Below are 22,462 nucleotides of genomic sequence, written 5' to 3' on the forward strand. Positions count from 1 at the left end.
AGAAGGTAAAAGTAAATGGAAACACCTCATGTTCGTGGACTGGAAGACAAATATTGTTAAAATATTAAAAGGTTAAAATACCTTTTTAATCATTTTTTTGTTGCTTAGAATATCTGAAACTGGGAAATTTATAAAGAAATAAAACTTATTTCTTGCGATTCTGGAGCCCGGAAAGTCCTAGGTCAAAAGGGTGCATCATGTGAGGGCCTTCTTCCTTGTTGGGGGACTGCAGAATCCTGAGTTGGCTCAGAGCATCACAGGAACAAGGGCATGTTAATATGCTCACTTGCTTTCCTTGTAAGGCCACTAGTCTATTCCCTGAAAAACCATTAACTCATTAACCCATTAACCCATAAATGGATTATTTCATTCATGAGGGCACCTACCTCATAATCCAGTTACCTCAATAAAGGACTCACGTTTCAGACACCGCCTTAGGGTTAAGCTTTTAACATGAGCTATGCAGGGGAAAAACATTCAAACCGTAGCACTACCCAAAGGAACCTACTGCCTTAACGCAGTTCCTATCAAAATCCTAGTGATACTCTTGCAGGTAGAAAAACCCATCCTAAGGGCCGAGCCTGTGGTGCACTCGGGAGAGTGCAGCGTGGGGAGCGCAGTGACGCTCCCGCCTCGGGTTCGGATCCTATATAGGAATGGCCGGTGCACTCACTGGCTGAGTACCGATAACAAAAAAAGAAAGACAAAAGAAAAGAAAAGAAAAACCCATCCTAAAATTTATATTGAAAATCAAAGGACCCCAAATAGGAAAAACAATTCTAAAAAACTACAAAGCTGGAGGACTCACACTTCTTTATTTCAAAACTTATTACAAAGCTACAGTAGTCAAAAAGTATTATACTTATATGAGACAGACATAGCCAGTGGAATAGAATAAGGATCCCAGAAGTAAACCCTTGCATGTATTATCAAATGATTTTTGACAAAGATACTAAAACCATTTAATAAGAAAGAACAATATTGTCAATAAATGATACTGAGAGAACTGTAAACCCCCATGGAAAATAATGAAATTGGATCTTTAGCTAACACTATATACGAATATTAATTTAAAATTGGTCAAAGACCTAAAAGTAAGACCTAAAACTATAGAAATCTTATGAAAGAAAATGAAGGGCAAAATCTCATGATACTGAATTTGGCAGTGCTATATCTTGGATATGATACCAAAGGCACAGGCAGCAAAAAAAGGCATATTGGATTTCATGAAAATTTAAAAATTTTGTGCAACAAAAGACAATATCAACAGAATAAAAAGGCACACCACAGAATTGGAGACATATTTGCAAACTCTATATCTGACAAGGGGTAATATGCAGAATATATACTCAACTCAACAGCAACACAATAAAGTTGAGCAAAGGAATTGAATAGGTGTTTCTCCAAAGAAGACAAAAATGTTCAATAGCCACATGTGAAGATGCTTAACAAAACTGCATGGAAATACCACCTCACACACATTAGGATGGCCACTATAAAAAATAAAAATATCATAAAATAACATTTTGGGAGGAGGATGTGAAGAAATTGGAATAGCAAAATATAAGTACAACCACTGTGGAAAATATGATGTTTACTCAAAAAATTAAAAATAGAACTACCATATGATCCAGCAATTTTATTTCTGGGTATAAAACTGCAAAGAATTGAAAGTAGGATTGCAAAGAGATAGCGTAAACCCATATTCACAGTAGCTAAAACATGGAAGCCTCCCAGATATATACATGCTATGAAGTTCAGACACATGCTACAACATGGTTGAACCTTGACATTATTCTAAGTGAAATAAACCAGTCACAAAAAGACAGATACTGTATGATTCCACGTGTGTGAGTTACATAGAGTAGTCAAAGTCATAGACAAACTAGGATAGTGATTTCCAGCGGCTGTGGGTAACAGGTTTTGGGGAGTTGTTTAATGGGTATAGAGTGTAAGATGAAAAGAATTCTACAAGTGGATTGTGGTGATAGGTGTACAACAATATGAACGTGCTTAATGCCACTGAACTTTACATTTTAAAATGTTTAATATGGTCAATTTTATATTATACATTTTTTTACCACAATAAAAAAATATATATATGCATTTTAAAGATGATGAAGGGTAACGTTTTAGTTCATCTGTGTTCCCCTTAAAGCCTGGCCTTATTTATGTACTAGTGAAGCCTAATACATTAGCTTTTTTCTCCTTTATAAGTCTATTGCATTTTTCCTTTTTATTGGTCACTATTGTACTATTGGCTTATTTTGACTTGAAATACACTGGAATCTTCCAGTTAATACTGTTTGTTCTGCATTCTTCTACTCTTTAATTTGCAGTCATGCTTTTGAACTACCAGATTTTGTGTTTTTCCTTACCAAATTTTATCTCTTTCAAAAAAAAAAAAAAACAGGTTAAATAGTAAGTTGTATGTGTATTTTATGACAATTAAAAGAAAAGTAGGGGAAAAAAATCTGTGTGATGTCCTGTGACATTCTAAAAGAGGGTACTCTAGACTAAAAACAAATCACTGGTTGCCTGGAAATAATGGTAGAAGGGTTTGAGTAGAAAAGTATTAGGAAATTTTGGAGGGTGCTTGTGGATGGTTTGGTGTGTTAATTGTGGTAATTATTACACACTGCCTACCATTTGTAAAACTCACATCTGTGTCCTCAAAAGAGTGAATTTTACTGTATGTAAATTAAAATTTAATTTTTTAATTTGATAATAAATTTCTTAAATTGTGAAAGTATACTACAGGAAAAGACAGTGCATCTCCTTACCAAGTTCAGAATACTGCCATTACTTTTGTTAAAAATGATATATTCTCTCATGTAATTATTCTTGATAGGTGATCTTGATAGCTCTCAGCATCAACTGTATTTTAACATCAGTTCTCATTTTGTGTAAACACAATCTGTATTTTTTTCCTCAGGATTGTTTCACCTAAATTTTAAGTCCATTCAGGTTACTGTACTCTAGAACAGTGCAAATCTTTCTCTTTTCACTTGGAAAAATCACTTTAGTTAGTATTACAGTGGTATGATTTTACTGTCACCTAAAATTTAAGCAAAATCAGATATCAAAATAGTAATTATAGCATCTACATAAGAGTTTCTGTCTCTTGTAAATGGCATCTCTCTTTGAACTGAAACTGTGTGTATGTACTGTTTCATAAAGCAAACATTTGTATAACTTGTTTGTCTTCATTACATCATTAGTTACGATAATGCTTTGACACTGCAGTTATCATTTTTACTATGAGCTTAAGTTTGATTACCATTATCACTCCATACATAATGTGCATTGGTTTATTTCTACTTAGTGTGTGAAGGGATAAAATCTCTGCTTATATTTCTGTCATTTTGTTGTTATGAAAAATAAAATACAGATATTCTAGGGAGGTATTATATTACTTGCTTCATTCTTTTTCTTTTTTAGACTTTGGGGTGAACCTGTTAATCTCCGTGAACAACATGATGCCTTAGAGTTTTTTAATTCTTTGGTAGATAGTTTAGATGAAGCTTTAAAAGCATCAGGCCATCCAGTTATGCTGAGTAAAGTCCTAGGAGGTTCCTTTGCAGACCAGAAGATTTGCCAAGGCTGTCCACATAGGTTAGTGCTAATTACTTTTTAAATTAATTCTTTGTATTGGTTTGCTTTTTTCAATAGTGTAAATGAAATTTTTGCTAGTATTAATGTAAAAGCAGAGTGTGCCGATTACTAAATGCCTGGAACTGTGAATAGATTATATTCATATGCGCACTTTACTTTTTTATTGCCTTCTCAGTAACATTTCATTCTTTTTACTTTGCTTAATACCTTGTTTTTTCCTCATTCATTCTTACTTGCTTTGTTATATTGTAAGATATGGCATTTTCCATAAATCCATAGTTATTATTTAAAAAGCTACTTCCTTATTATACTTTAATTAAAATAATAAGTGGAATATCTTAATGTAAATTTAGATGACTGGCAGATCTGGAGTAGTATATTTCCTATACAAATTAATACTTGACTTTTAAATTACCATCAGTGCCTTGTAACAAACACCAAGGTCAAGGGTTTGGTTCCCCATGCCATCGAGTTGCCAAAAAAGTACTAATTACCATCATTTTTGTTATTCTTTAGATATGTTAGATATCTTTGCACATCAAGACATTTAGCAAGAGTTGTTAAGATCATATTCTGTGTTTTGGACTTAATCAAAAAGAAAATTGATTTTTGAAAGGATTCTTAAAGTAAATAACTTGATTAATATTAATCAAGAAATTAATATTAATTATCAGAAAGTTTATTGATGGACACATTTATGCCAATCATGGAAGTTTTACTTTGGGGCTTGACATCTTGTTATGTTGATGCAGTGTAGATTTGAAATTCTCACCAAAATAATATAATAAAGTAGCATTTTCTACAAGCCAGTTATATTAAATGTAAACATTGGTTGGCTGTACATAGGTAAAGCAAGTCTTTTCACAGATTGGAAATGATTTGGGGAAAAGTAATATTACATAAAAAGAGCAATTTTCTCATGTCATAGTACCATTTGTTCAGAAGGTAGGGAGACACTTATTTACCTAGCCTAGCCAACTTTTGGTTCTTATGAAAAAGTTACTAAGTGGACAGTAAAAAGTATCCAGCTTTCTGATCACCCACTCCTATTAGTCCTCCTCAGTTTCTTACTCATTTTAAAAGTTGGGAGGAATTTAATGTTTTATTCTTCTAAGTGAAAATATCCAAAGTACCTGGTAGGTACTCTTGAAATATTGGTTGGATAAATAGATTTGATGGTTGAGAATGTATTTTCCTCACATTTCCTGAGTTTATGAGTATGTGTCATCAGAAACTCTTAAAGTCTCTTTTGTAGAAAATCACCACAGTCTGTAATGCTGGCTCATTTTCACATTATTTATCCTCTCTTCATTTTTATGGCTCTATATGGCAGAACATTAGAGTAATATAAGCATGTCACATATTTGAGCTTGTGCATTAAGAAAGCTTCTATTGCAGAAATTTATGAACTTTTAAAAACTGAGTTCATTAGAAAGTTAGAATAGCCTTTTTCTGAATTTGATGAATCCTTACATTTTCCTTGGCATGAATTACTATTTAAGCAGATAATATATGTCCTGTGATAGAGTATAAAGAACTGTTAGGCAGTGAGGCCAGACTAACATGGCTTCAAATCATTGCTCCTCCTAGTCACTGTATGACACATTTATTTGACATTAAATAATAAATAATGCAGATGTATTTTTCATCAGGTTCACAATTAAAGATAACATTTAGAAACCTAATGATGAAATCCTTCTGATTTTTTCTGAAATATGTTTAGGTACGAATGTGAAGAATCTTTTACCACTTTGAATGTGGATATTAGAAATCACCAAAATCTTCTTGATTCTTTGGAACAGTATGTCAAAGGAGATTTATTGGAAGGTGCAAATGCATATCGTTGTGAAAAATGTGATAAAAAGGTAGGTACTGTCCAATTTTTTAAAATAATTATGATTGCCTGTAACTACTGTAAGATGTCACAGTTGTTTGTGCTTATCCTCAAAATTAACCTCTGCTCTATCTCTACTTTGTTATAGTGGTAGCAGAGAGGTAGACAAGATGATAACTGATTTAATGATATGTCAGCAAGGAATATTGAGGTAGAAATAATGCCAGTGGACTTGGAAAAATTATTTTTACTAGGTGAATAGTTTCAGAAGTCATAATAGTTACTTTTTCCTGGAGTTTTTATGACACAGGTAGTTTCCATGTTGCTATTGAACAGCTCAAAATCTTTGTTAGTGGAAAGCATTCTGCCTTTCATACTTCTGGTTACTTTTCAAGTCCAAGAAGTTTTCTTATTTTATTTGGTTATATCAGATTTTCACAGTCACTTGCACTTTTACCACTGGCTGTGATCTGAGACACAGTGAACTACTTTTTATCTTTGGGCACTTAGTTTGGGGATAGAATAATAACATTTCTTTGAAGTAATATGTAGTGAATAATATGTATCTTTGGCCCCTCATGCACTCTTATCTCCAAGTTGACTACATTGTTTTGACTTTAAACTGAATTTAAGTTGTCTGTAAAGACATAGTGCTTGCTAGTCATAGCTCTGGGACTTGGGACAATTTCTCCTTACCCTTTCTTACACTTTTAGTTCACTTATTTTAAAATAATGATGTAGGTAGTACCTTTTTCAGAGAGCAGTGAGGATTAGGTTCATTAGTATGTGAATAACCCTAAGTGTGTTAGCTGGCATCCAAGTACCTTAAATATTAACTGCTTTTATTGTTGCTTACAGTTTTCAGGTAACTCACAGCAGGTTCTATTCATTAGCGTAATAGAAGTAACAGAGAAGTAACAATATAAAGTAACATAGTCAGACAGCAGTAACAATATGGAACTAGTTGTCCAGGAATGTCTGTATCACTAATTTTTCCAATTTATGAGAAATGAGAGACATTTACATATTTTTAGGCTTGGTAAAACATTGTTTAGAAGTCAGTTACAGTCATGTGTTGTTTAATGACTGGGTTATGCTTTGAGAAGCATAATGTTAGGTGATTTTGTCATGTGAACATCATAGAGTGCACTTACACAACCTAAGTAATACAACATACCGCACACTTAGTCTATGTGGTATAGCCTACATTTCCTGAACCACAAACCTGTACAGCTAATTACTATGTACTGAGTATTGTAGGCATTGTAACACAATGGTAGTATTTGTGTATCTAATCATAGAAAAGATATAGTAAAAAGCATGGTACTATAATCATCTAACTACTTTATTATTGACCAAAATGTCATTATGCGGCACATAACTGTGGGGTATAATTACCCTGATTGTATTCATTATTATTTATTTATCTGTTTGTAAATACATTTAGATAGGTTCTAAAGTTTTTAATTATATTATTAAATTTTATGTTTTATTTGGGTTATAAGAGAACATCCATGTATATTCTCTGTTTATTATAGGTTGATACGGTAAAACGCTTGCTAATTAAAAAATTACCTCCTGTTCTTGCTATCCAACTGAAACGATTTGACTACGACTGGGAAAGAGAATGTGCAGTCAAATTCAATGATTATTTTGAATTTCCACGAGAGCTGGATATGGAACCTTATACAGTAGCAGGTGTTGCAAAGCTGGAAATAGACAATGTAAATCCAGAGAGTCAGTTGATTCAGCTGAATGAGCAGTGTGAAAGTGAGACGGCAGGAAGCACAAAATACAGACTTGTAGGTGTGCTTGTACACAGTGGTCAAGCAAGTGGTGGACATTATTATTCTTACATCATTCAAAGAAATGATAAAGATGGTGAGAGAGATTGCTGGTATAAATTTGATGATGGAGATGTAACAGAGTGTAAAATGGATGATGATGAAGAAATGAAAAATCAGTGTTTTGGTGGAGAGTACATGGGAGAAGTATTTGATCATATGATGAAGCACATGTCATACAGGCGGCAGAAAAGGTGGTGGAATGCTTATATACTTTTCTATGAACGAATGGACACAATAGATGAAGAGGATGAGATGATAAGATCTGTATCAAAGCTAGCTATCACAAGACAGCATCAGATTATTATGTCACCAGCCATTGAGAGAAGTGTACGGAAACAAAATGTGCAATTCATGCATAATCGAATGCAGTACAGTATAGAGTATTTTCAGTTTGTGAAGAAGCTGCTTACATGTAATGCTGTTTATTTAAACCCTGTTCCAGGTAAGTTTCTGGAAATTAGCTTCTTATTAATAAAGAATAATTCTTACTTCACTTTTAGGATTTCTTACTAGGGCATCAAAGTGTGTAATCTTTTTTGTCAGTTTTCTTTTTCTTTTTTTTAATAGAGTTATTTAATGGGTTTGATGAATATGTCAGCATTTTTGGTTACAGTTTTTGAAAAGTAAGAAATTTAAGAGATGTATAACAATGTTTTGACTTAAGATTATTTTGAAACACGATTTTAGTGAGATGCTTCGATAATCGCTGAAGATTAATCTTAACTAAACATGATTTTTTTAACATGGAGCTTTAAAATAAAAATGTATTTGATTGGGTATGTACTTTTTATTTAAAGGACAAGATCACTTGTTGCCTGAAGCAGAAGAAATAACTATGATTAGTATTCAACTTGCTGCTAGATTCCTCTTTACTACTGGATTTCACACCAAGAAAATAGTTCGTGGCCCTGCCAGTGACTGGTATATGCTTTTGTATTTTATTCATACTGTATTTATAGTTGGTTTGATTCTTTATTATACTGCTTTACTTTTTCCTAGCAGTGAGACTATCATTTCGAATTTTAAATATAGAATAAAAATCTTGGTAGTAATAGTGAGAGAAATCTTATTAAAATTAAGGTTGCTTAATCTGGGCTGGCTGGCTGGTTGATAACACCAAGGTCCAGGATTCCATCCCTGTTACTTGCCAGCCACCCCCAAAAAAGAAAATTCCTTCATCTAAACATGCCTTTTGTAATCAAAAATTGGCTTCTACTTTATTACTTATAATATCTTTAATCTCTTTTATCACGGAAGTATTAAGCTTTATCTTTACTAATTGAAATTCTCACCATTAAAAAAGTAGATTTTCAAATAAGAGTAGTCTTGAGTTATTAACTAATTGTGAAAGTATGGAGAACATTATAATAACTCAATCTAACAACTCTTTCAGAATCATTCAGATTAGAAGATGTTAAGGAGATCTGACTGGACCAGGAAGAGTTTGATAATAGATTTGCAAAGACTTACACACATTCTCATTTAATTTATCTTGTGACTTTGTGGGACTAGATACAGTCACAGGGCTTTTGTACTAGAACCCACCCATGATAATTAATTGTAGAGAACATCTTTGATCATTATTTGGTTAATAGAAATTTATCTCTTCACTATAACAATCAAAATGAACACATTAATAAAAATTGACATTCATAGATGTTTCTGTTTTAGGTATGATGTATTGTGCATTCTCCTTCGTCACAGCAAGAATGGACGTTTTTGGTTTGCTCAAAATGTCCTTTTTAATGTTTCAAATCGCTTCTCTGAGTATCTTCTGGAGTGCCCTAGTGCAGAAGTGAGGGGTGCATTTGCAAAACTTATAGTATTTATTGCTCATTTTTCCTTGCAAGATGGGTCTTGTCCTCCTCCTTTTGCATCTCCAGGTCCTTCTAGTCAGGTAATTGCACAGCTTCTCTATAGTAATTAAATACTTAAAATTAATTTGTTTTCTGCAAGTTCAAAAAAGCAAATTTATGTGCCTCTGTTTGACGTATTTTCTGTAACACAAATGCATATAGACATACATTGTGATGCCTGTGAGTGCTTAAAATTATTTTATGTTAATGAATAGTGATCATTGGCATTTTGAAAAATAAGAGAAACTTCTTTTGTTAATTCAGTTACTTGGGGTTATTTAGTAAATTTTCAGAGTCTGTATGTTTAAGATTTACTTTATAATGGCTAAATTTAAACCTTTTGTTAAGTAGCTTTTTAGTGAAGAACTGTTAACATTGGATATTTTTGTACAATTACAGCAGTATAAAGGATCCAAAATAAGTCTACCAAAGCTTTTAATTCCCTCTCTCATTAATAGCAACTATATTTAATAATTTCCTTTCTGAAATTTTTCCCAAATATGTGAACATGACCCTTTTTAATGCACATCAGAATATACATTTTCTGCATCTTGTTACTGATAAAATAACTAATATTTTATTATTCACAGGTGTGTGATAACTTGACGTTGAGTGATCACTTACTAAGAGCAGTACTAAATCTCCTGAGAAGGGAAGTTTCAGAGCATGGGCGTCATTTGCAGCAATATTTCAATTTGTTTGTAATGTATGCCAATTTAGGTAAGAACTTTTCATGTGATTAATGATTGATTGTCTTATATTTTAATATTAAATGATAAAAGCTTTCTAATTAGGTGGTGAGAGGTAATTTGTTCCAAAACAGAAGCGATATTTTATGTTCATATTCTTAAAAACCTACCATAAGTTTTCTGTGTAATTATTTAATGGTAGTTTTCATCTTGAACTGTAAGATAATTTATACATTTGTTTTATTTCTCTGACAGTCTTTAAGGTCAGATACTGTGTCCAGTTCATGTTTTTCTCTCTTAATGATGCTTGTTGAAAGTACTGATTCCTAGGCTACATTCTATACCAGGACTAAGATAGGAACCTATATTTTCTAAAGGATCCCAAATAGTTGTGGTATTTGGTCAGATTTAAGAATCTGTTCTATAAAGAACTTAGCATGCACATGCATTTTTGTTAAACTAAATTAAAATTAGTAATAGTGTAAATAAGTAATTAAATTCTTTTATTGATATCAGTGCTGGTTAATAAATAACATTTTTCAGCATATCCTTAGGTAGTCCGCTTTTTCTCAGATCAGCTATTCATTTCTTCTTTTCAGTGATTCCAAAATGCTTACCAAAGAAATTAAGTTATGCCTATTGTGTTGTGTTTAGATGATTTTTCAGATTTTTTGCAGAATTCTTGCAATCAAGAGTTTGCACAGAAGTAATCTGTCATTTTTTATAGAGTGAATAGATTGACAGCCAGAAATATACGTCAAAAATTATTCCAATATTTTCAGTGTTGTTTTAGGTTATTTATTGTTTGGGGAAGGCAAGCAAATTTCTTACAGATGTTATTTCAAATTTGGATATCAGTGATTTAGGTGTTAGTACACCGGTAGTTCAAAACTGCTAATTTATTGAGGCCTAATCTAGTTGAAATTTTAGTGATTTTAACAAATTTGGGTACTTTTTTCTTATCACAAATCCACCATGAGATTCTGTGCCCAGTGGCCTTACCAGGAAGTTTACTTCAGAACTTGGCATGAACTGTGCCACTGTTCTCATGGATACTATTTACATTTCCACATGTTACTCTGATTTTATTTTGTCCGCTGCCAGAAATCACCACGTAAATACATCTCTTGCCCAAACAGAATTCAGTTTCATCTTGGGCATAAACACCTTCAATGTTAAGAAGAGCTGTGTACTCCCTTTAGACCCTGCTTATAGCAAGCAAAATGACCTTGGAACAGTCTTCTAGACATATTTGCCTTTTAGAGGTCTTATTGCCAGGAGGCCTCCATTGGCTCCAAGATGGCAGAAAGAGCTGGTCACAGTTTTGTGAAGAATTGATTTTGAAAACTGGCAGATAGTTTTGAGTAATTTTTTAAAAATCATAAACATATGAAAAATTAATTTCTCTATTCATGTATTTCCTTATTTAAAGTGTTATCTGGGTAAACTTATTAATTTAAAAAATCACAGACAAATAGTTAACAAAAAGAAATTCTAACATTTGTTTTTCTTTCTCTGATAATCTCCATCACGTCTGACCATAATAGATTCTGGAAGAGACTATCACACAACCAAACAAATGTAAAAATACTAAATTTAAAACTTACAAAAATTGTATTTTGCATAGATGTTGCCTACTCATAAACTACATATCAGAGGTTTATAATATAATCTTACTTTCACTGCCAGGAATAAGTATAAATTTATAAATCTTAATATTAAATCCTTAAAGCCAGATAAGTTTTAGGTTGTAGAATTTTTTGGATTTTAGAAAGGAGGCATTGGCAACACATTGTGTTATATTCCCAGTGTAAGGCCTTAGGCAACACTCTGTAATCAAACATATTAATTTTTCTGTGATGAATAATGAATATTCACGTACTTTAAGGGTGGAGAGAGGATAAATGAAACTCTAAATAGCCTCATTTTAATTCAGGTCATATTTTACTAGAAAATCAATTAGAATACCAACCTTATGAAAAATACTTTGTAGAACTTTTGAATTTCAGATAAAATATTGTGGCCCTGTCTTTCTCGTGATCCTGGGAATATAGTGATGAATAAACAAATCTGGTGGGATACAGAGCATAATAGTATACAGGGAAGATACAAAGTACTGTGAAGTGCCTCATGGGAAGTATCTGACCTAGATTTAAAGAGTAAGAAACAGCTTGCTGAAGAAAGTGAAATGGGAAATTGGTTGATAAAGCTTTCTAAACAGAGTAAATGGTAGATGTAAAGACTCAGCATAACATAACTTGACTTAATTGAACAATATGAAAGATATTCAGTGTGACTTGAGTTGGTGAAAAACATGGATTAGCAGAAGAGATTTAGCTGGATTCTCTAATCATGCTGTTACAGGCCTTGTTAGGTAGTTCAGACTTTATCATGCAGGCATTGACGAATTAATTGTTCAGGATTATAAAGAGGTTTACCTTATAAACATCATACTGGCTACAATAGAATGGCTTACAATGGAGCAGACCAGAGACTAGAAAACTAGACAAAGATCATTTTTGCTTTGTATTAGAGAACTGGCAGTGAGAAATACATGTATGCATGGACAGAATTCAGGAGATTTTTATAAAAGTTAGTCAGCAGGACTTGGTAACTGGATATTTGAGGGAGTGGAACAGGGAAGAGATGTTAACACCTGTGCCCAAGGTGTGGCTTGATGAACTGAGAGAAGAATAGCAGTGCCATTTCCTGAGAGAGGAAACTGAGGAAGAGGACCTATCTGTGTAGATTAAACTTTCAAAGGATGTTGCATACCTAAGTGAAAAAGACCAATACACAGTGATATATATAAATATATATAGAATTTGGAATCATCTAAATTAGTAAATCCATTACTGTAGATATATTCACAAGAAATATACCTGTATAAGAAGATAGCCTAGAATGGAAACCTTGGGAAAACACTGACTTTTAAGAGATAGTTAGAAGAATCCACAGGTAAGACCAAGAAATATCAGAAAAGAAAGAAAGAAAGAAAATAAGGAGGAAGGGAATCCAAGGGAAAAAAGTTGCCAGAAGAAGGAAGTAGTTGAGTTGAGAACGATTTTTTACCTTCAAGCCAAGAAGATTGAGACAGAAACTAAATGGGAAAATCAGAAAAGTAGAACCTCCAGCAAAGGTGCTTTTTTCCCCCAAGACATTTATCTGTCTAGATAGGAAAAAAGAGAGTCTGGCACTTTCTAGAAGAGCATTTATTACTCATTTAATTTAGTTTCTGTCTTACCTTATTATGATGGGAGTTGTTATTTAAGCTGGGCTCTTCTAGCCTCTCCAGGCCTTAGGAAGTAAACATTTCCTAGGGCTCAGTGTGATTAGAATGCCAGAGTCATGAAAGCTATTTCAAAATTATAATAATTTAAATAATTCTTATTTAACCAAATCAGTGTATTTTCTGTTCTGTCTCCATTCTGCCTGTATTGTTGGTGTTACAAAGAGGATGAGCTTTATTCATGAACGTTTTAGCAGCTGTGGTAATTACTTTTTTATTACTGCAGCATTTGCTATCATATGTTTTTTTTCCCCTACACATTATTCTCTTTTTTATAGGTATAACAGAAAAGACACAGCTTCTGAAATTGAGCATACCTGCTACCTTTATGCTTGTGTCCTTAGATGAAGGACCAGGTCCTCCAATCAAATATCAGTATGCTGAATTAGGCAAGTTATATTCAGTAGTGTCTCAGCTGATCCGTTGTTGCAATGTCTCATCAAGAATGCAATCTTCAATCAATGGTAAAGTAAAATGTCTATTTTTTAAAGTAGTTTTAGAATAATGCTAGCCTGATTTAGTACTTGATTGGAAATAATTCTGAAGATCTATAAAGATGAAGAGTCTGATGACCCATGCTTTTAGAATATTATATTTTTAAACTGTTAAGCTTTTTCATATCAAAAGGGATCTTTTTTCCTTAATCTGTTTTTGTGTACTGTGATAAATAGTACGTTATGAAATGGTCGATTAAAGAATTTTTAACTTTGTCTTCAGTGTCAGCATTTTATCTTTTTGTCCTTTATCAGCTGGGTATATCTATTTTTTTTTTTTTTTTGTCTTTTTCTTGACCTGCACTCAGCCAGTGAGTGCACCAGCCATTCCCATATAGGATCCGAACCCGCGGCGGGAGCGTCGCCGCACTCTCCAGAGTGCACCACAGGCTCGGCGCTGGGTATATCTATTTTAATCAAGTTTTTATTGTGCTTATGAAACTTAACTTAAAATCAGATTTTTTTTTTTTTTTTGAAATAAGAAATTTGGTACTATATAATTTTGTGGGATTTTGTGGGGAAATCTATTGACTTCTCATTGATGACAAATCTGTTCTAGGTAATTCCCCTCTTCCCAATCCTTTTGGTGACCCTAATTTATCACAGCCTATAATGCCAATTCAGCAGAATGTGGCAGACATTTTATTTGTGAGAACAAGTTATGTGAAGAAAATTATTGAAGACTGCAGTAACTCAGAGGAGACCATCAAGTTACTTCGTTTTTGCTGCTGGGAGAATCCTCAGTTCTCTTCTACTGTCCTCAGTGAACTTCTCTGGCAGGTTAAAGGAACATGTTCATATATCTATAATTTTACTCATTCCTTTAGATAAATAATTCACTACATCTTACCTATTTTTAGGTTGCATATTCATACACTTATGAACTTCGGCCATATTTGGATCTACTTTTGCAAATGTTACTGATTGAAGACTCCTGGCAGACTCACAGGTGGATACCCTTTTGCTACCAGAATAATTACAATTTCCCAGGTTCTAGAAATAACTGGAATTGCAAATAGCCAAATATATTTTTACCTTTTGGAGCTCTATTTAATGTTTTATCTTTAAAAAATAATATAAAAACGAATGAAAATTTCACATTTATAACAATTTCATTTAGTTAGTATTTTCTCTAAATGCTGAAGTTTCATATGTTATACTAGTTTTTTCTTCCATTTAATGTTTTTATTTTAATTTTTTAAAGGAAACTAGCATAGGCTTTTGATAAGTATTTAAGTTCTGTTAATAATATTTTAAGATTATATTTTACTTGTTTTAGAATTAGTTATGCTAGATAGTATTTAGTTATCTAAAAATAATTCCTAGCCTTTAAGTGTTACATTTTTTAGTATAAGGGAAATCAGAGCGATAGTTTTTTACAACTGAAGTTATCCTAATAGGTCTTTAAACATCTCCAAGAATTTCTATATGAGTTCTCTGCAGTAAAAATAAGTCTAAGAATGATGGTATATTATTAGTTGCTCAGTTCTGCCAGATAACCCTAGCTTTCCTTCCCACAGGAATTATTTATGGTAGTTTATTTTAGGAAACGTACATGTATATTGTCAGTTGTCACCCATTAGACACTAATAAGCAAAAGAAACACCTGAAATAAACTAAGCTTTTTCTAAAGTTATAGAACACAATGCTAAAAGATAAATTTTATAGTCCTAATTTCAGGGGACCGGAAATACTAGATTTCTTTAGTGAATATTTTTAGATTATCACCCAGTGTACCATCATGGATTTAAACAGATCAGTTAATGTTGTAAAATGGCATTCCTTCATTTTTGCTGTGAAACAAACGAAAAACTCCAACCTGTAGTCATTTAGTATTCAGTACTTAGTTCGGTTTCAGTTGGTATTTTAAAATTTTGATATTTTAATTATGAGTTTGCTTTAATGAGATCTAATTTTTATTTTATTTTATTTTTAAGAGCTTGTTTACTATGTGACTAATTTTTGCTTTAAACTAGTTAATCACATCTTAGCATTCTTGTTTCATCCAAGGAAGAGATCGTTGTAAAGGTATAAATGCTGGGTTATGTGGAAAATATAGGTGGTGTACAAAATTCGTGAAGTATTATCATTATGAGCCCAAACTTGAAATATTTTGTATAAAGAACATTTACTTTATTCAATAAACAGTATTCACCAGATATTTATAAAGCATCTACTATGTGCCAGGCACTGTTCTAGGGAACAGAAAACAAGATAGTCAAAGATAATATTGATTAAAATCACATACAAAAACTGTTGACCCTAATGGTGGTATGGCTAAACTATTGAGTATCACTTTATTATAACTTAAAACTGAATAATACAATATATGCTGCAAGTGTTTGAAGAAGCCTATGCATGTTAATTTTTTGTCTGAAATGATTAGACTTTGAAAACTTGTTTTCAAATTATCCATACTATAAATGCCTATATTATAGTAAACAAACTTGCTTTTGACTTGGAATATAATGATATTTTATTAAGTGAGGTATAGGAGGTTTTTCTAGTTACTTTTTGTCCAAGCAATATCAAAAAAGAAAGAAGGCATGGGTTAACCTATAAAAATTTTTTTTAATGTACTATTGAGAAGAGGGAACAAGTGGCTGTATAAAATGTTATGTTAAAATTTAGCTAGAGCTGAAATGAAATAATTGATTATTAGCAAATCAGCCAAGTTGTTGTTGCCTGTGAATATTGTTTTACTCTTCAGGTATGTGTTCTTACTAGTAGAATTCAAGTTAATTTTGTACTGTCAAGTGTATCATTGTTTCGTAGTCTCTGGATATTTATTTTACATTCTGAAATGTAATCTGTGAAAAAATGAGATAGCTGGAAGTAAATTATTCTCACCTTAAGTAGTCTTCAAGAATACACCAAGAACTAGTTGACTTTTATGAAAGTAATGTAGCATTGTTATCCTGAAGTTACTTTTAGCATTGCATTTAAATTATAGCATATCAGAATTATTTAGATTGATATTTTGTCTAGAACTCAGACGCTTTAGTCGGATTGCTGGGCAGCTCCCCAACCTGCTAACTCTGAAATATTTGGCAAGCCGTTTAACCTCTCTGTACTTGTTTTCTCATGTGTTACATGGATTTTCTAAGGTACTTACTTTGGAAACGAACTCTAGGATTAGTTAGATTACATGATTACATCAAAAACGTGTACTGAATGGCACATAGTAAGCACTTAAATGGTAGCTACTAATAGATATTATAATTTCTACACCTGCTTTTGGGGGGTTTATTCTTTGGTTTTTTTTCAGAATTCATAATGCACTTAAAGGAATCCCACATGACCGAGATGGGCTATTTGATACAATCCAGAACTCTATGAATAATCAAAAAAGAGCATATCAGTGTATAAAATGTATGGTAGCTCTATTTAGCAATTGTTCTGTTGCTTACCAAATCTTACAGGTGAGAGTTTTTTCTTATAATTTTACAGAAGTCTGAGTCAGAATTAAGAACTGTTTATAAAGAGAATAATTATAAATATTTGGAGTCAGCATTTTAGGTTGACATTGAAAATTATTCTAAATTCTTTTACATATATAGTTTTGTTTTCTTTTGAAGGGTAATGGAGATGTTAAAAGAAGGTGGACCTGGGCTGTGGAATGGCTTGGAGATGAACTTGAGAGAAGACCATATACTGGCAATCCTCAGTACACTTACAACAATTGTTCTCCAGTACAAAGCAACGAAACATCAAATGGTTATTTCTTAGAAAGATCACATAGTGCTAGGATGACACTTGCAAAAGCTTGTGAACTGTGTCCAGAGGAGGTAAAAAAAAAAAAAAAAAAAAAAAAGGCTACCAATGGGCAGCCGGATAGAAATAGAAGAAAAACAGCAGTTTTTTTTATTTTATAGGCGGATGTTTATGTACTAATAATTTTGTAAAAAAAAAAAATGTGTTGCAGTTTTGTTTAGTGGTTAGCATTGATTGATTTGTTAACAAGGGAATTGACTTTTGGAAAACTTTCTGTGAAGTTGTGGAAAAGTCATATATCAGGAGGAATTCAATTTTTTTTCTCTTGTTATAAATTATTTTATCTACAGTAAATGAAAACATGTTAAAGAGGTCAACATTTGTACATTTTCTAAAATATTATTTTAGATGAGGGAGATTAAAAATAAATTTGACATTGGTTTTATAATAAAATTCTTAATCTCTTCAAATATTTAAAATTAGGAGCCAGATGACCAAGATGTCCCAGAGGAGCTTGATGCCCCATTATATCCTCATTCAGCTGGATCTCAGTATCAACAGGTGAACAGGAGTTTTTTACATTTTTATCTTCCAAACGAATTTTTATCCTTTAAAACATGTACAGTTTTTTTCTTAAATGTTTTGTAACTTATCAGCTGTGACTGAAAAGTAATAAGAAAATAGAAGGCTTTGCCAAGATGATCACAAGAGTAGTGGCTGGAGTGGAGTCGTGTTGCAACAGGTTTTATATTATCCCTCTGGTATTTTCTTTGTCCACTAGGCACCCCTCTTATAGCTAGTACGTGTAGTAAATAAAATTTATGTGATATTTCACATAACAGAAAATTAGTAACTGTTGAAGAAATGTTAAGAGCAAAAGTGTCTTGGTTACTTAGCAGCAAGATTCAGTGGCAGTAAAAATGTTTAAAAATCAACTCTTTGACTGGTTTCATTAGGTAGTTTCCTGGGAAAAAATAAGTGAGGCAAAATACAGATTAAGGAATTTAATGAAAACCTCCTATTTCAAAATAGATACCAAGGGGGAAAGCTTCTGAGAATATTGTCCTGAAGTTAAGTCACAAATATGACTAATTCAGTTATTTTAAGGCAGTGGTTCTTAAATTTAATGTGTATGATAATACTCACGTAAAGGCACATGTTAAGAACACAGGTTTCTGGGTCCCACCCCAAGATTTCTTACTCAGTAGAGCTCAAGAGTTTACATTTCTAACAAATTTCCAAGTGCTGTTGATGCAGCTAGTTGTGGACCACACTTGGAAAACCACTTCTTTTAACACAACACTTGGTTATAAAAGACTTTAGTATTATTAGAAACTCACAGGTTCATATGTTTGCATTTTCTCAAAACACTTTTCCACATGTACTTATCTTCCTTACAATATAGGAATCAATTTGTAAGTATTTTTATAACTGCTACCTGACATTTTGTAAAAGGGAAGCCCTAGGGATAAAAGAAATGTGTACTTTAGACAAACTTCAGCCTATGATTTTAAATTTTAATTATAATGTGTGAGTAGTTTGACATGCTGGTCTCTTTTGCCTTCTTAGAATAATCATGTGCGTGGACAGCCATATACTGGGCCAGCAGCACATCAATTGAACAACCCTCAGAAAAGTGGCCAACAAGCACAAGAAAATTATGAAGGCAGTGAAGAAGTATCCTCACCTCAAATGAAGGACCAGTGAAATGCACATAATTAAAACTGTTTCCTTTATGACCATGCACTCAGGCCTTATAGTCCAAACTTTTTCTGTGCCTCGCTAGTATTTAAAACTAGAGAAACTATTCCAAAGTAACATGGAGTGGAGACTGTATTCACTGTCTCATTTTCAGAAATTTGCTGTCAGTATATAAGCCACCTGCAGGGGAAATTATATAGTGTTTTATAGTAAATGTCCGATACTAAAATGTAAATGGCAGAGGTGAATATAATATATTAATGTTTGACTGTTAATTCATAAACAAGAAACTTTTTTGAAGAGTCAGAGATATACAGAAATAGAAAAATTAATTTTCTTGTTATGCCCACTGTATTCTGCAGCCTGTATGGCCTGCTTTACAGCAGTCAGAACAACTCCTTTACCAAAAAAAGAAAAAAAAGGATGTAAAAGAGCCCATCTGCATCAGTCACACCAATAGTTTCTTGCTAATTCTTTATTAGTGGATATGTAAGGCTGGTAGTTAACCTTTGAATTATATGGTTGATGTGGAAAATTGGTGATGTAACATTGTTTCTAGATATTTTCATTACCTTTTTATTCTGGTATTAGGCTAATCACTTTAAATCTGTAGTTATGCTGTAACATTTAGCATGGCTTCATGCCAAGTTTGTGTAGCCAGTGGGGACAGAATTACCTGAATGACAGTAGTTCTTCCAAAGCTCAGTGCTTTTATTTCTTCTACCTAGAATAAATATAAAATGGAGAGAAATGTGGCAAACAAGCAGTTTATAGATGCACATAATTCTTCACATTTAATATTTGATAGTCTCTTAATGGGAAAAAGCATATCAAAGTATCAATAACAGGAAGTTTAAAATATTAAAACAAATAAGCAAAATTTTACTATGTCAGAATTTTTGAAGCATAATAGAAGACTATTTGGTGTGCTCATTTTGCGGGGTTTTTTTAGTAGAATTTTTAGATGAAGCCTCTGAAACTTTGCTTCTGCTGGATCTCAGTGAAGTGGACATCATCAGAATCCAGAATCCACCATACTTTGAAGTACCATTGTATTCAGATGTCTGGCTGATTTTCCATTCTAGTCAGTCAGTTTTACTTGAAAGAAAAAACATGTTCTAGTTCTTTTTTCATTATTCCCAAATTCTTATTGTTAGATATAGGGTCCACTTAATACATAAACTTCTGTTTAATAAATATAATTCTGAGGTATCATTTTAGAATAAACACTTGTTTAAAGATTCCAGGAAACTTATGCATTAATACCATATTTAAAAGAGAATTGGTAACTTTTGAATGTGTGTAATATTTTCAAACCTGTCTAAAAACCAAATATCCCTGCAGATACTACCCATCCTATACTATTTAAATATTTTGCTGTTTTGTTTTATAGATGTTATTTTGCTGAATTCCAAATAGAATTTGATTTAAGAAGAATTTTGTCCTGTGGTGTGTTTTTGTTTCATGTTACTCTTTTGTAGTGTTTTTAGTGAGTACATATTAAAATAAATTTCTTGCATAATCTGCTTTCACATTACACTGAATTCAGCATTTCAAATGCATTTAGTTTTTGTGCATAAAAGGATTTGGCCCTCAACCCTTTACTAAGGATTTAGAAAAAGAAAAAGAAAAATACTTAAGATATTGGCACTGTAAAAAATTTATTAACAGAATCAGACTTACACATTGGCACATTTTTATATAGTCAGCCCTTGCTATTCACAGTATTTATGATCTGTAAAGTCACCACAAATACCAAATTATTGCACATTGAGCCATTTTTATGTAAAAACATTTCACATGTCAATTCTCTGTCAAACTCTCTTTGTAACCCGTATTTGATAAGTCTATTTGATGTGATATCTCTTTGCCAATTGTAGGACATGAAGGGCCGTACATAAAGTGTGTTCCTTATTCTGAAAAAATACAACTCATTGGTCCAAATTGGTACCATATCTTTTGTTCCAATCTTTTTATAGTATTTTGAGCATTAGTGTATACCACCGGGTATTCAAAGCCCAGTTCACAGTACGCAGGACCCAATTATAACTTTTCAGAACTTCTGATATTAGTCTCTTTTAATCCAGTTGTGTTCAGGGATTTCTCATCTACCCATGGTCATCTGCAGTCTCTCTCTCTCTTCTGGTCTACAGATAGTTCTTGACATTTTGTGCCTCATAGAGGACAAAAGGAGTATGTCTGTTATCCCATCCCTGCATTATTACAGCCTGCCCATGAAGTGGGCACCTCAGGTAAATTCACCAGGGTATCTACTTGTCAGTTCCAGTCACCTCCCAGTCCTGGAGAGGATTCTTATGATGGGCATCAACATTCCTACTATAATGTACCCCATAAATTCTCATAATTTCCATAGGGCTGTGTCAAACAGGCAGATGTTTAATAGTCCAGTTTTTCATTGTTCACTACCCGTGAATTTGGTGAAAACCAAATACAGGGACATTTTATTATTCAAACATTTTAAATTTTCCCATTGCTCCAAGGAAAGGAAAATAGCATGCAATACAGCCATTGAACTGAATTTGTTTTTTCTTTCAATCAATTTTGTATTGCTGGTCTCTATAGTGGCTTTCCAAACAGGATGTTGTCTATCGCCTTGATACTGCCATCCACAAACAAGCAGCTCTTTGCTGGTCAATAGAGAGCTACTCATAAGGCACTGTCCAGGTGACAGTAGGACCCAGCAGCTTCTCAGCTGGTTTCAAAGTTGGTCCTAGGAGAAAAGAGACTACTTACCCTTAAATGTGATGAATACCTCTTGTTGTTCCCTGTATAGTGTATATATGTTTACAAATATATGTTTGTTTATATACCAGCCCTCTGCCTTCTCACATGTTTGTTATAAATACATACATACATATACATGCATACATATGTATATAATATATATCCACCCATTTTTCATGTTATTTTTAAACTCTTCTGAGTACTTCCTTTCTCATTAGAGTGTTTTCTGATATTACCCAAGACATTATGGGTATTTCAAGTTGTAGAATTACTTTAGGTCCTTCAGTCATAGGAGTAGTTTCTTTTTATTTTTTATTTATTTATTTTTTGTGACCGGTACTTGGCTTGGTGTTGCCCGCACCGCGCTCAGCCAGTGAGCACACCGGCCATCCCTATATAGGATCCGAACCCGCGGCGGGAGCACCACTGCACTCCCAGCGCCGCACTCTCCCAAGTGAGCCACAGGGCCAGCCCAATAGGAGCAGTTTCAGTACCAAGACATGATAAACTAGTAATTGTCTCTCAAATGATATATATTATGTCATGGTATCCATAAATACTCTGGTTCAAAATCCCAGCTGTTGTCTCTGGTGGCATTTACAGGTTTTTTGCTATAGGATCCAGTTTGCCTAAGTACATATTACACATACTTCCAGTGTGTGGATCATAGGGGCCCAA

General features: G+C 33.0%; 1 protein-coding gene and 1 pseudogene across 6 annotated transcripts in view; one reads left to right on the forward strand and one right to left on the reverse strand.

Annotated features, from left to right (window-relative positions):
* LOC134368992 (probable ubiquitin carboxyl-terminal hydrolase FAF-X) overlaps positions 1-20,424 on the forward strand; it is a 133,438-nt gene extending 113,014 nt beyond the window's left edge. For 5 of the 6 annotated variants that reach the window (XM_063085218.1, XM_063085222.1, XM_063085220.1 and 2 more), the window contains 13 exons: positions 3,442-3,615; positions 5,339-5,480; positions 6,988-7,738; positions 8,094-8,217; positions 8,968-9,193; positions 9,743-9,872; positions 13,409-13,594; positions 14,184-14,404; positions 14,485-14,573; positions 16,893-17,046; positions 17,203-17,412; positions 17,822-17,899; positions 18,908-20,424. In XM_063085218.1, coding sequence (XP_062941288.1) covers positions 3,442-3,615; positions 5,339-5,480; positions 6,988-7,738; positions 8,094-8,217; positions 8,968-9,193; positions 9,743-9,872; positions 13,409-13,594; positions 14,184-14,404; positions 14,485-14,573; positions 16,893-17,046; positions 17,203-17,412; positions 17,822-17,899; positions 18,908-19,045 — 2,623 coding nt within the window. In that variant the 3' untranslated portion in view covers positions 19,046-20,424. Of the gene's footprint in view, positions 1-3,441; positions 3,616-5,338; positions 5,481-6,987; positions 7,739-8,093; positions 8,218-8,967; positions 9,194-9,742; positions 9,873-13,408; positions 13,595-14,183; positions 14,405-14,484; positions 14,574-16,892; positions 17,047-17,202; positions 17,413-17,821; positions 17,900-18,907 lie in introns of those variants that run through there. The other variant, XR_010022585.1, reaches the window with a different exon arrangement.
* Positions 10,704-11,091, reverse strand: LOC134368929 (large ribosomal subunit protein eL33-like; annotated as a pseudogene).
* Positions 20,425-22,462: the final 2,038 nt, after the last annotated feature.

This window comes from Cynocephalus volans, chromosome Y (genome assembly GCF_027409185.1).
Source record: "Cynocephalus volans isolate mCynVol1 chromosome Y, mCynVol1.pri, whole genome shotgun sequence".
In the NCBI taxonomy this organism is placed as follows: domain Eukaryota; kingdom Metazoa; phylum Chordata; class Mammalia; order Dermoptera; family Cynocephalidae; genus Cynocephalus; species Cynocephalus volans.